Below are 13,153 nucleotides of genomic sequence, written 5' to 3'. Positions count from 1 at the left end.
GCATTATTTTGAGGGATCTCATCAATTTTATACTAATGGGAACTGTTTATGACTGAAAAATGCTGTGTAATGATGCTATGTTTCCTTATAGAGACTTAATGCTCTAGCTGCTTTAGTTCGAGGAAAGCTCTTAACTCTGCACCGAAGTATTGTGACTGCACTCATAACCGTTGATGTTCATGCAAGAGACATTGTCACTGAGCTGGTGAAAGAAAAGGTATCTATCATTGCAAGAAATTTTGTTGCCACGACCTGTGCCTCATTGTTGAAAACAATGCTATTAATCAAAGTGGTCTTTTCCCAGTTCTCAGAAGTTCTAGTTCAAAAGTAAACATGCATGGATACTTATAGGGAGTAGGAGTAGCCCTTTCAGCTCCATGAGTTTGCTCCACAATTAAATAAAAAACTAATCTAGAAATTGCTGGGAAAACTCAGCAGATCTGGTAGCATCTGTGAAGGGAAAGCAGAGTTAATCTTTCGTGTTCAGTGACCCTTCTTCAGAACTTGGTTGATCTGTCTGTGTTTTGAATTCTGTATTCCCATTTAGCTCCAAAAATCCTTGATTCTTTGGCCTAACAAGAATTTATTTACCTTTGCCTTAAAAATGTATGATGATTCTGTTTCCACTGCCTTCAGATGGAGAGTGTTTTCACAACTCTCATAAAAGTAATTCTCCTCATTTTGGACCTGAAGAAGAGAATCCAAAATTTAAAACTGTGTCTCTGAGTTCAGGGGTAAGAGAAAACATCCTTTTCATTTTCAAGACTTTTCAGAACCTTACACATTTCAATGAAGTCACCATTTACTTTTCCAAACTTCTTCTGAACCAAACACAGGCTGTCCAGCATATCCTTCTGAGACAGCCCACTCATTCCAACTATAAATCTGGTAAATCTCTTCAGAGCCCTCTTCAATGCAAAAACATCCTTTCTCAAATAAGGAGGCCAAGACTGTACACAATATTTGAGATAGAGTATTACATTCTTTTATTTTCAGTTCCTGTCTGAATAAAGAATAGCATTCAATTAGCTGCCCTAATTATATGCTACATCTGCATATTAATGTTTTATAACTCATACACTAGAATACCTAAATCCCTTTGCACTTTAGATTAAGCGCACTATTTTACTTTTGTTTCATTAATTTATGAGCACTGATAATGCCGTAACTAGCAAATAGTTAAATAGCAACCTCTAAAAATTTATTCTTATCATTTCATGCCTAAATATATGTTGCTATCAGCTACAACATTGCAACAATATCTTCTTTATAATATCTGCCACCTTCCACATTTTATAAATAGGCACAGTCTCTAGCAATTAGTCCACAGGAGATCCAACCTTCCAAGTGATTTTGCATTCCTGTTGTAGCTTTGACTGACCATCTCCAGCTGCTTCCCTTCATTTCTCAAGTTTCTCAAACCAGTTAAAACCTGGCCCAATGATTCATCATGTCCCAGCCATGTTAGTTTCATTTCCTGGTATAGATCGATGGCAGAAAGAAAAGTCTTTTAATCTAAAAGCAATTTGTCTGTCATGTCTATTAGTGGTAACTTGCAGAACCACGTCTCTTCTCTCTGACCGTGCAGAACTTGATGTGGAGATACTGGTGTTGGACTGGGGAGGACAAAGTTAAAAGCCACATGACATGACACTTTGGTCAAACAAGGTTTCCTTAAAATTACAAGGTCCTTCGTCAGGTGAAGTCATACTGACTTCATACAGAACTGCCATGTGTATATGTGTATGAACTGTGGTATTGATTAATTTTTAGTGAAGCTAGTAAACTGATCACAAAAATGCTAATTAGCAATCATTGATCCTAACTTATTTTCATTTCAGAAGTAAATGATCCTTTACAGAACAGTATCTCCAACACCCTTCTAAGACTTTAGGAGATTCAGACTCTACTTATTAAAATTGAAGAGAACATTGCCATCATCTGTTTACAAATACTTTGCAGCTTATTCTCAAGAAGTTATGTTAGCTTTCCTTTGATCTCTAACTAGTGGTCTAGGTTTACTGTAATACACTGTGGATCTGGAGGAACACAACAGGCCAGGCAGCATCAGAGGAGCAGGAAAATTAATGTTTTAGGTCAGCACCCTTCTTCAGAAATCGGGTCCCGACCGGAAACATCAACTTTCCTGTTTCTCTGACGCTGCCTCGCCTGCTGTGTTCCTCTAGCTCCACACTGTGTTATCTCTGACTCCAGGATTGGCAATTTTTATTATCTCCAAGTTTACTGTAATGCAGACTTCAGAACAGGTCATATACACCCTTTCATTTACCCTACTTTTAAAGCTATAATATCAAAATATAATAATCCTTTAAACCTCATAATTGTAACAGATTATACAGCAAACATGGAGAACAAATTAAGGAGGGTGAAACAAAAACAGGGTGCTAAATAAACACAAACTTGGCAGCATCTGTTAAGAGAAAAACAGATTTAACATTTGACTATCTGCTGAAGCATCACTGAACTTGAAGTGTTAACACTGTTAACACAAAGTTTCAGACTTCCAGCATCCACAGTTCTTTCTATTTAAATAGAGAAGGGTGTTTGGATAAATTACAAAGGGTCGCAGCATCAGCAAAGTCGAACTGACAGTGTATCCTTGTAACAACAAGATGAATTGCTATTTTTGGTTTTGAGTAATGAATGATAAGTAGGCACCCCAACAATAGAAGAACATTTCACACACAGTGGCCATAACAAAATCTGGACCACCTTGATAGTAATGAAAACCGTTCAACACAATGTTTGTGGGTAGAATATTAGACTTTTTGAGTTGAATGACAGGCCACACAAGCTGGTTGAATTGGTAATAATGTGGAAAATCAAACCATGAGCTGACCTTGAAATATAGAATTACAAAATGCTAGGAGCACAACATAAACATGACTGAGACGAAAGGGATGGAATTAAATGTTTCAAGGCTAAGTGGAGAAATTGAAGTAAAATTAGAAAAATAATGCAGGACAGTTTGATACCCCATGGGAAATATAATAGAATGGGCAGGAAAAGCATTTAGAACCTTAATTCTTAATATCCCTATCTACTGATATCTGCCTTTTTGATATGAAATTATGTCTGGATGAGTAAAACCCAACAGTTAAAATTAACAAGTGGCTCATTCTGATGCTGGTAGCTGGGAATATAGCTGAGAATATGGATTTTCTCCTGTCATCAGATGCCATTTAAAATCCCCTGTATATTTCAGTTTTACATTTTAATGTCATTTGAAAATATTGATAAATATGAAAAAAGCTTGTTTAAATTACTCAGTTTTCTGTTAATGATAACCATTCTTTAACTTCCTTTTTTTGTAGGTGGACACAGTAAATAATTTTGAGTGGCAACGACAGCTACGCTATTACTGGGATCTTGATGCAGACAATTGTGTGGCTATGATGGCCCTATCTATTTATACATATGGCTATGAGTACCTGGGAGCATCTCCTCGGTTGGTCATTACACCACTTACTGTAAGCACATTTAGTGATGATGGTAGTTACTTGAAATTTAAAGTAGGGAGAAAATAATGTGAATAGCAATAATGGTTCACTGATAGTAGTGGGAACAGTGCAGAAATTCAGCTTGCTTTAGTGGTACAAGTATTGTCTCATTTATAAATTGCCCCTCTGGTGGTGGTGTGAAAAAGTACTGTTAAAGCTTGAGGGAGATTAGTGACTCCATCACGTGATATAAACATTCTCATGCAGTCTGTGATAAGTTTATAGTATCCTGACCTGAAATTTCTTGTTAAACATGTACAAAGCCTCTTCCATGAGGCAAATCTTAGGGCTATGCAAAGCAAAGCAGGACTTCTATTTGGCAGCTTATTTAAAATCTGAAATAGCAATTGGTCTGTCCTTATTATCTCCATTTTCCCAATTTTAACTTAGAAAATAACCTCAGTTATTTCCATATTTGAATGAGAAATATGCCAACATAGAAAAATGAGGAAACTGTAAAGAGATTGTCTGTCTGTACCGTTGGTAGAAAAACATACTAACTAACAGGATGGCATTCAGTCTGTTTTGTAAATGAGCGGTACATTGATTCTGTATTAAAATTTTGCAAAAAAGGGATTAAATAATTAAATTGTCTTGGTTACCTTAGGACCGTTGTTACCTCTGCCTCATGGGAGCATTACAGCTAGATCTAGGAGGAGCTCCAGCTGGCCCTGCTGGTACTGGTAAAACAGAAACAACCAAAGATCTTGCCAAGGCCCTAGCCATCCAGTGCGTTGTTTTTAATTGCTCTGAAGGTTTAGATTACAAGGTAGGTTAATGAGAAATGCAGGAAATTTAATTGATATGAAGACAGAATTTCCACATCTCTTTAATGTGTATATCATTATCGCTTTAATGGACAATATTATAGAATATGCAATAAAGAATGAGCAAAGGCTCTTTATTGCCTTATTTTTTGGTTTACAACCATTATTCTGCATCATAAATTAATGTGCGATGACTAAATTTATGTTCTTTTCCAGATGATGGGGCGTTTCTTCAGTGGTTTAGCTCAGTCAGGAGCTTGGTGCTGCTTTGATGAGTTCAACCGGATTGATATTGAAGTGCTTTCTGTCATTGCTCAGCAGCTCATCACCATTAGAAATGCTAAAGCAGCTAAGGTAACACTTTATTCAAATACCAAAAAGGCTCAATAATGAGGTTGTAATTTGTGTAGTAACATGGGGATGAATTTTCACTGGGTGGAGGGAAAGGTGGTTCGCCAAACCAGTGGCCATCATTTTGGTAGAAGAGAATTGAAAACTTTGGAAATCAGCGTGAATAACAGTAATGCTATTTTCTTGTTCTGCAGCTTTCTCGTTTCATGTTTGAAGGTAGAGAGATCAAGTTGGTTATGTCTTGTGCAGCATTCATTACTATGAATCCAGGTTATGCTGGAAGAACAGAATTACCTGACAATTTAAAGGCTCTTTTTAGACCCATTGCAATGATGGTTCCAAACTATGCCCTTATTGCTGAGGTAATTGTACTGATGCCTTTGTTTATGTCTTATTCCTTTCTTTGTTGGTTTATAGTAATTAAATAATAGGAACAATGTTATTCAGTTAGCTGGACTAATCAAACTTTGATTAAGAAAATTAAGACCATAAATTTCAAATTTGGTTAATTTATTTTTATCAAGAAAAATTCACATCGATGCCAGCAGTTTCGGAAGATGGCTCATCAGCACCCCCTTAAGGACAGTTAAGGATGGTCAATATATGTTACCCTTACTTAACTGGCAGGGGAGACATCATGATCCTGAAGGTGGCAGCCTGGTCAAGGATCCTGCTAGCCTGAAGAGCTACCAGCCTCTGACTGGCTGGAAGCTCTTTGCTGGGCAGGGCTTGAGCCCCGAGTGACTTTACCACTGCTTGACTGGTGTTTGGAGAGCCACCAAGTCTGTCACTGGCTATCCGGCTCACAAGTAAGATCTCTGATTCCACAGCAAGATTCAGCATAATATCACAAAAACAGACTATCTGGTCATTAGTGGGAGCTTGCTGTGTGCAAATTAGCTATTACAATTCCCTACATACAGAAGCGACTATGCTTCCAAAGTATTTAATTGACTGTACACCAGGTGATCATGAAAGACCACGTACAAATGCAAATCTATGCCATTTTTGCCTCTAATCATCATAAATCCCCCAGCTGATGCTTTATAGTCAAGGGATAAAAGCACAGACTGTGCAACTTTCCCTGATCATTTAACACTCAGTGTTCTATCTGATCCAATGTTGATGAATCCTTCCTGAGGTCCTGACGCCAGATCAGAATGTTTAATCAGTATTTTACTAAATAATAGCATAAAGTTTTACTGCTTTGTTTTCTGACGTCTTTGAGATAAAGTGCAAGGTGCTTTTGACCTTTATATATTTTTAGCGGTCTACTATTATTTAATGATGTGCGTACATGGACCTCTAATTTTTGACTCTCCTTTTATAATTCCTACTTTGTTGCCATTTAGAAAATAAGTTGTTTTGCCTTTTTTAAGTCAAGCTGAATTATCTCATATTTCTCCACGCTCAAGATATTTACCACACTTTTACATAATCACTTAATCTGTCAATTTTGCAAATGTCTGTTCTAATCTATGCCACTTAGTGCACCGCCTGATTTCGTCTTAGCAGCAACTAGAGTATCTGACTCACTGTTTCTTCAAGTAAGTCATTGATAAATATAATTAAAAGACATTATGATCTTCTTATCTATTTATTTACCTATTTTTTGTTTTAGGTCATCTTGTATTCAGAAGGTTTTGAATCTAGTAAGGTTTTGGCTCGAAAGATGACCCAGATGTACAAATTATGCAGTGAACAACTATCCCAGCAGGATCATTATGACTTTGGTATGAGAGCAGTCAAGTCTGTGCTTGTCATGGCTGGGTAAGCAGCAAGTTGGTATACTTATTTCTGACTGGGGATAGATTCTGTACTTATTGTTAGAATGTAAGGCTGGTGACTGTGCAGGTCATTAAAATGAGCATTAAAGAAATCATCTGATTATGACTGAAATCAGTGGAAATGTCTTTATTCTTTTGTGGCTGTTGGTGTCACTGCAAGAATACCATTTGAACTAGCTGATAGGCAATTTTAGAGGAAATTGAATCAACCACTTTACTGCAGGCCTGGAGTCACGTGAAGGCTGGACGAGTTAAGGGTATCAGATTTCCTTTTCTAAAGGACTTGAGTGAACCTGATAAGTTTTTGAAATAAGTGATAGGTTCATGGTCACCAAAATGCAACTAGTTTACAATTCCAGATTTTATTAGTTGAATTTAAATTTGATCAGCTACTATAGTGGCATTTGAACTTATGCCCTCAACGCATTAGCTTGGCCCTCTCTATTACTAATTAAACAATATTACCATTTGGCCACTTTCTTCCCATGCATTTGGATTGTTCCACATTGTTTCATCAGTTTTAACCAAGTTCAAAATCTACCCTATGGCTTTGAGGATGGGTCCTGAAAATTAAAGTAGAATTAATTAGATCATGCTATAATATTAGTGTTGATGAACAGATCATTAAAATAAATACATGAAGAGATAACAGAGGCATACACATATGCTTGATTTAAAGATGGAATAGCCAAAAAGGTCGATGCAAAGCTGGCGTGTAATTTCTGTATTTAGAAAGTGAGAGGTCCAGAGATCAATATGCTTAAATACTGGTTGTGGGAAAACTAACAAAATCCTTGCTCAAAGTTATAATAGTAAGCAAGAAAAGACTGAAGATATAAAAGCGCACATTTCATACTAGAAGGTTATGCTAACTAATCTCATGGAATCTGTTGAAGAAGTAACAGACCAGTGGCTATGAGGGTAACACATGAAGTGCTTTTGGATTTTCAAAGGATTTTTGGTATGACAAGGGATGTGCCTAATAGTTATAGGTCAATCATTTTAACTTCGGGTAAATTATTAATATTAATTTTAAAAGAAGGGAAATTGTCACTTCAGCAAATATTAATGAGGGATGGTCAGTATGGTTTTGTTAATGGAAGTTTTTATCTTCTTGACTGACTTGATTTTTTTCCAAGTAATATCAAGGAGGATTGATAAGGGTATTAGGGTGGCACTGTGGTTAGCACTGCTGCCTCAAAGCACCAAGGACCTATTCAATTCCAGCCTTGGGTGACTGTCTGTGTGGAGTCTGCACATTCTCCCTGTGCCTGCAAGGGTTTCCTCCAGGTGCTCCGGTTTCCTCCCACAGTTCAAAGATGTGCAGGGTAGGTGATTGGCTATGCTAAATTGCCCATAGTGTCTAGGAGTGAGGAATGCAGGAATAAAGTAGGTGGTGGTCCCGAGTGGGATGCTCTTTAGAGGGTTGGTGTGAACTCAATAGGCTGAATGGCTTGCTTCCACATTGTAGGGATTCTATGGATTAGCAACACATTCTGTGGATTCTGTAGTATTGCAATGGATGTTGATTTTATGGATTTTAGAAAGACATCTGACAAAATTGCACATGGCAGACTGGTCAGAAAAGTGAAAGCCAGTGGAATATGTGGAAATTTGGCAAGTTGGATCCAACACAGCTGAGTGACAGAAAAAAAGGGTAATGGTTGATTGATGTTTTTGCAGATGGAAGGCAGTTTCCAGTAATGTTCTACAGGACTCTGTTTTGGTTCGGTGATGTTTAAGGTGTATACTAATGTTTAGGACTTGATTGTGGGAGGCATATTTGAAAAGTCTGCAGATAACACAAAAATTGACTTGTAGTCGATAGTGAGAAGGATAAAGACGTACTCCGGAATGATATAAATGGTTTAGCTGAGTTGGTGGAAATATAGCGAATGAAATTCAATCTGTATACATGTGCAGTAGTGCATTTGCTGAGGGTAAACAAAGCTAGAGAATCCACAATTAACAGGAGGACACTGAGAGGAATAGAGGGATTGAGAGATCTTGGAGTGCATGGCTATAGGCCCTTGGAAGTGGCAGGATAGGTAAATAAATTCTGAAGAACAGTTTTTGAACTTGAAACATTTGCTTTGTTTCTCTTTCCAATGCTACTAGACTTGTTCAGTTTCTCCAACATTAACTACCTGAAGCAAAAACAGATAATATGGGAAAGAAAAATAAGAGAAAATTTTCTTTTTTTGGATGAAGTGTAGAATACAAAGCAGTGATGTAATGCTGGAACTATATAAGACACTGGTTAGACCACACCTGGAATTTTGTGTATAGTTCTGTTCACTGCATGATAGGAAGAATAAAATTGTTCAGCAGGCACCACAGAGGACATTTAAATTAATGTTGTCAGGACTTGAAAATTGCGGCAAAGAGTAAAGTTAGATCTTGGAAAAGAGGAGCTTGAGAGATGACTTAATTGAGGTGTGCAGAATTATGAGGGTACTAGAAGGAGTAAGTAGAAAAGATCCTTTTCTCCTAGCAGAAAAGTTAATCATCAAGCCAGATTGAAGGAAATTGGTATATGGGAACATGAGAAGTGTGTTATGGGTGTCTAAAATTTGCTGCCTGATTTGGTGGTGGAGGCAGAAATTCCCAACTCATGTAAAGACGTAATGTGTTCCTTGGAAAATGAAGAAATGTTCAGGAAGTCAAATTGTTTGAGAAGCATTGGGCATGCCAGATCCTTTCCCATTGCCATACAATCTTGCCACCAGTAGGAAGTTTGTCGAAATCCAGCCAAAAGTATTTAAATAAAATAGAGAAACAGAGAAACCTACAATTGCACAGGCCACCACAAATAATTTTACAGTTTAGTAAGTGCATAAAGGTAGTCAAAACACGAAAGTTAATTTCACAATGAGCTGAATTACAAAGGGATTTTGGTAAACTTATATAGATTTTTAATTAGACCATTGTTGACCAATCTGAACCCCATAATCATTCAAAGGATATAGAGAAATGAGTGAAGGTACAAAAACAATTTATAAGGATGACAGTAGAAGAAGCAACAATATCTGTCAAGAGGGTTTGACAGGTTGACAGCTGGCGTGATAAAGATCTTTAAGATTGTAAAAGGATCGTTTTGGTTAATTGCTGCTTACAAGAATTAGAAAAGTACGAAATATTGTTGATGAGAATCATGGATTTGACAAGGTCTGTGTGGATTTTAACAGTGCTTTAGATAAGGTCCCTCATGACAGCCTGGTCAAGAAAGTGAGTACACACGGGATCCTAGGCAAAATGGCACATTAGATCCAAAATTGGCTAAAAGATATGGCTAGCAAGGCAAGGAATTATGCTATAAATTGAAGGACCATAGAAAGTATTAAACATCGGAGGGTCCTTCTTGTGCATATACAAAGATTCCTGAAGGTTCAAGAGGTGATTAATAAGACATATATGGCATACTTGCTTTTATTAGCTGAAGCATAGGATACAAGGGCTGGCTGATAATGCTGGAACTGTATAAAATGCCAATTAGGCCACCACTGGAATACTGCTTGCAATTCAGGTCCCCTATTTGTAGGAAGGATGCAATTTCCCTAGAGAGAGTGCTGAGCCAGGCATGTGATAGAATACAATCCACCTACCTGGATGAGTGAAGATCCAACTTTTAAGAAACTAGATACTGTCCTAGTCAAAATAAAATGCTTGACTGGCACCCCATCCATCACTTTAAACTTTCACTGGGACAGAGTGCAGGCAGTATGTGTTATCTACAAGATATACCACTGCAAGTCACTGAGCTTTTTTTGATTGTACCTCGAAATCTGCAATCCCTACTACCGAAAAGAACAAGGGCAGCAGGCTCATGCGTCACCACCAGCTGCATATTCCCTTCCTGAGCCAAACGCCATTTAGAATTTGAAATATATTGACTTTCCTCCCAGACTGCCGTCTCAAAATCCTGAAGCTCTTATCCAAATCTGTGGGAATACAAACACCACATGTACGGCAGTGGTTCAAGATGCTGGTTTACATCTTCGAGGGCAAGAATATATTCCAGAAACTACCACACCCAAAGAACCAACAGCTAAATAAAACGACATTGATATGAACGCTTATAACTTTATCTAATGTAAAGATCTGAAAATAAATTGTAAAAATGTTTGACAAGCTAAATAGGAGTGTTAAAATGTTGGCCTGCAAGCACCCAAATTCTTTGAGATTTCTGAAAATATGGCAAATTATGTATTATATTTAAGAATCACAAGGAGAATTGTTGGAGGAGTCATTTTCTGGAATAGTTGATGGTAATGTTGAAGGGAAAGATACACACCCCAAATGAAGAAAACATGAATGGTGCAAGGTGAGATGGAAAAGGGAGAGCTTGAAAACACAAAGGACTGCTGTTCACCTTATGTATTAATGATCTGGATGAAGGGACTGGGAGCATCCTGGCAAAGTTTGCCGATGATACGAAGATAGGTGGACAGGCAGGTAGTACTGAGGAGGTGGGGAAGCTGCAGAAAGATTTAGACAGTTTAGGAGAGTGGTCCAGGAAATGGCTGAAATTCAATGTGAGTAAATGTGAGGTTTTGCACTTTGGAAAAAAGAATACAGGCATGGACTATTTTCTAAACGGTGAGAAAATTCGCAAATCAGAAGTGCAAAGGGATCTGGGAGTGTTGGTCCAGGATTCTCTAAAGGGTAACTTGCAGGTAGAGTCCGTAATTAAGAAAGCAAATGTAATGTTGTCGTTTATCTCAAGAGGGTTGGAATATAAAAGCAGCGATGTGCTTCTGAGGCTTTATAAGGCTGTAGTTAGGCCCCATTCAGAATACTGTGTCCAATTTTGGGCCCCACACCTTAGGAAAGACATACTAACCCTGGAGCGTGTCCAGCGGAGATTCACACAGATGATCCCTGGAATGGTAGATTTAACGTATGATGAACGGCTAAGGATCCTGGGATTGTACTCGTTAGAGTTTAGAAGGTTGAGGGGAGATGAAATAAAAACTTACAAGATAATATATGGTTTAGAAGGGGTGGACGCTAGGAAGTTGTTTCCGCTAGGCGGGGAGACTAGGACCCGTGGGCACGACCTTAAAATTAGAGGGTGTAAATTTAAAACTGAAATGAGATGACATTTCTTCAGCCAGAGAGTGGTGGGCTTGTGGAATTCATTGCCGCAGAGTGCAGTGGAGGCCAGGACATTGGATGCCTTCAAGGCAGAGATCGACAAATTCTTGATCTCAAAAGGAATCAAGGGCTATGGGGAGAGTGCAGAGAAGTAGTGTTGAAATGCCTATCAGCCATGATTTAAATGGCGGAGTGGACTTGATGGGCCGAATGGCCTTACTTCCACTCCTATGTCTTATGGTCTTATGGACTGTTAGGAAGGCAGGAAATCTACGGATGTCAAATAAGTGTAGAAAGATTTTATACTAACGAGTACACAGGCAGAATTAATTGTTATGGAACAGCATATAATCATGTTTCTCCTGAATTTAATCTCAAGTTTGTCTCAAGTCACAGCCCTCATTGCAATGAATAGGACCATTTCATGATGTACAAGACTTTCAGTGATATCATAATTATATTAAAGTAAATGTGGAAATTAGATATTTTGTAGATTTTACTGTTCTAAAGCAGATTTCACAAATATATATTCCTATATGTAATCATTTCATGAGAATAAAAGTACTGATTTGCCCAAAATATCATTTTGGTGTATATTTAGTTCCATGTATTTAGCGTTGAAGATAATTTAATATTCCATTCTGTTTCTTTGGTTTAGGTCTCTGAAGAGAGCAAACCCAGATTTGAGTGAGGATGTTGTGTTGATTAGAGCCTTAAGAGATTCTAACCTACCAAAATTTCTGTCAGATGACGCAGTGCTTTTTGGGTACAGAATGAATTATTTCATTTGACCATCTGAGCAAGAATTTCAATATTATCCTCTTCAATCTCTTCACACCCTTTTGAAATGCTATAATTTCATTTAACCCTGAAAATACTAACTCACTGTATTCTTCAAAAGATGTCAGTAAAACTGATCATACTCATACATTAATAAGGTGAAGAATATTGAATAGTACATTGCTTTGAAATTGTTTGACAGTGGACTATGGCGATTTATTTTTTTCTCTCTTTTTCCTTCAGTGGAATCCTTTCAGATTTATTTCCAGGCGTTGTTATTCCAGACCATGATTATGGTTCATTCCAGAAAACAACTATTGATGTTATGCTTAACCGTGGCCTGCAACCTATCTCTACTATGATTGTGAAGGTCATACAGTTGTATGAAACCATGATAGTGCGGCATGGTGTTATGTTGGTTGGACCAACTGGAAGTGGTAAAACTACAGTTTACCAAGTTTTGGCAGATACTCTTGGGACTTTGCACAGCGCTGGAGAGGAAGATCCAAACTATCAGCCAGTAAAAACGTATGTGCTAAACCCTAAGTCAATTACAATGGGTGAACTATACGGTGAAGTAAATAATGTGACAATGGAATGGAATGATGGACTAATGGCACTTAGTGTTCGTGCAGCTGTGAATGATGGAAGTCGTGACCACAAATGGATTATTTGTGATGGTCCTGTCGATGCACTGTGGATTGAGAATATGAACACAGTCCTTGATGATAACAAGATGCTGTGCCTTGCAAACAGTGAACGGATTAAACTCACTCCATATATTCACATGGTTTTTGAGGTAAACAATTCTAGTTTTGTTTAATATATATGTCTTTAGACTGTGTGACTG

At 37.7% G+C, this 13,153-nt stretch overlaps 1 protein-coding gene across 1 annotated transcript in view; it reads left to right on the top strand.

The window, feature by feature from the left end:
- dnah6 (dynein, axonemal, heavy chain 6) overlaps positions 1-13,153 on the top strand; it is a 241,124-nt gene that overhangs the window by 80,963 nt on the left and 147,008 nt on the right. The window contains exons 27-34 of the mRNA XM_059644490.1: positions 92-217; positions 3,336-3,491; positions 4,129-4,290; positions 4,505-4,642; positions 4,834-5,001; positions 6,261-6,409; positions 12,182-12,289; positions 12,547-13,102. Coding sequence (XP_059500473.1) covers positions 92-217; positions 3,336-3,491; positions 4,129-4,290; positions 4,505-4,642; positions 4,834-5,001; positions 6,261-6,409; positions 12,182-12,289; positions 12,547-13,102 — 1,563 coding nt within the window. The remainder of the gene's footprint in view (positions 1-91; positions 218-3,335; positions 3,492-4,128; positions 4,291-4,504; positions 4,643-4,833; positions 5,002-6,260; positions 6,410-12,181; positions 12,290-12,546; positions 13,103-13,153) is intronic.

Source organism: Stegostoma tigrinum, chromosome 3, assembly GCF_030684315.1.
Source record: "Stegostoma tigrinum isolate sSteTig4 chromosome 3, sSteTig4.hap1, whole genome shotgun sequence".
NCBI lineage: Eukaryota > Metazoa > Chordata > Chondrichthyes > Orectolobiformes > Stegostomatidae > Stegostoma > Stegostoma tigrinum.
This window is presented reverse-complemented; position numbering and strand designations above follow the sequence as displayed.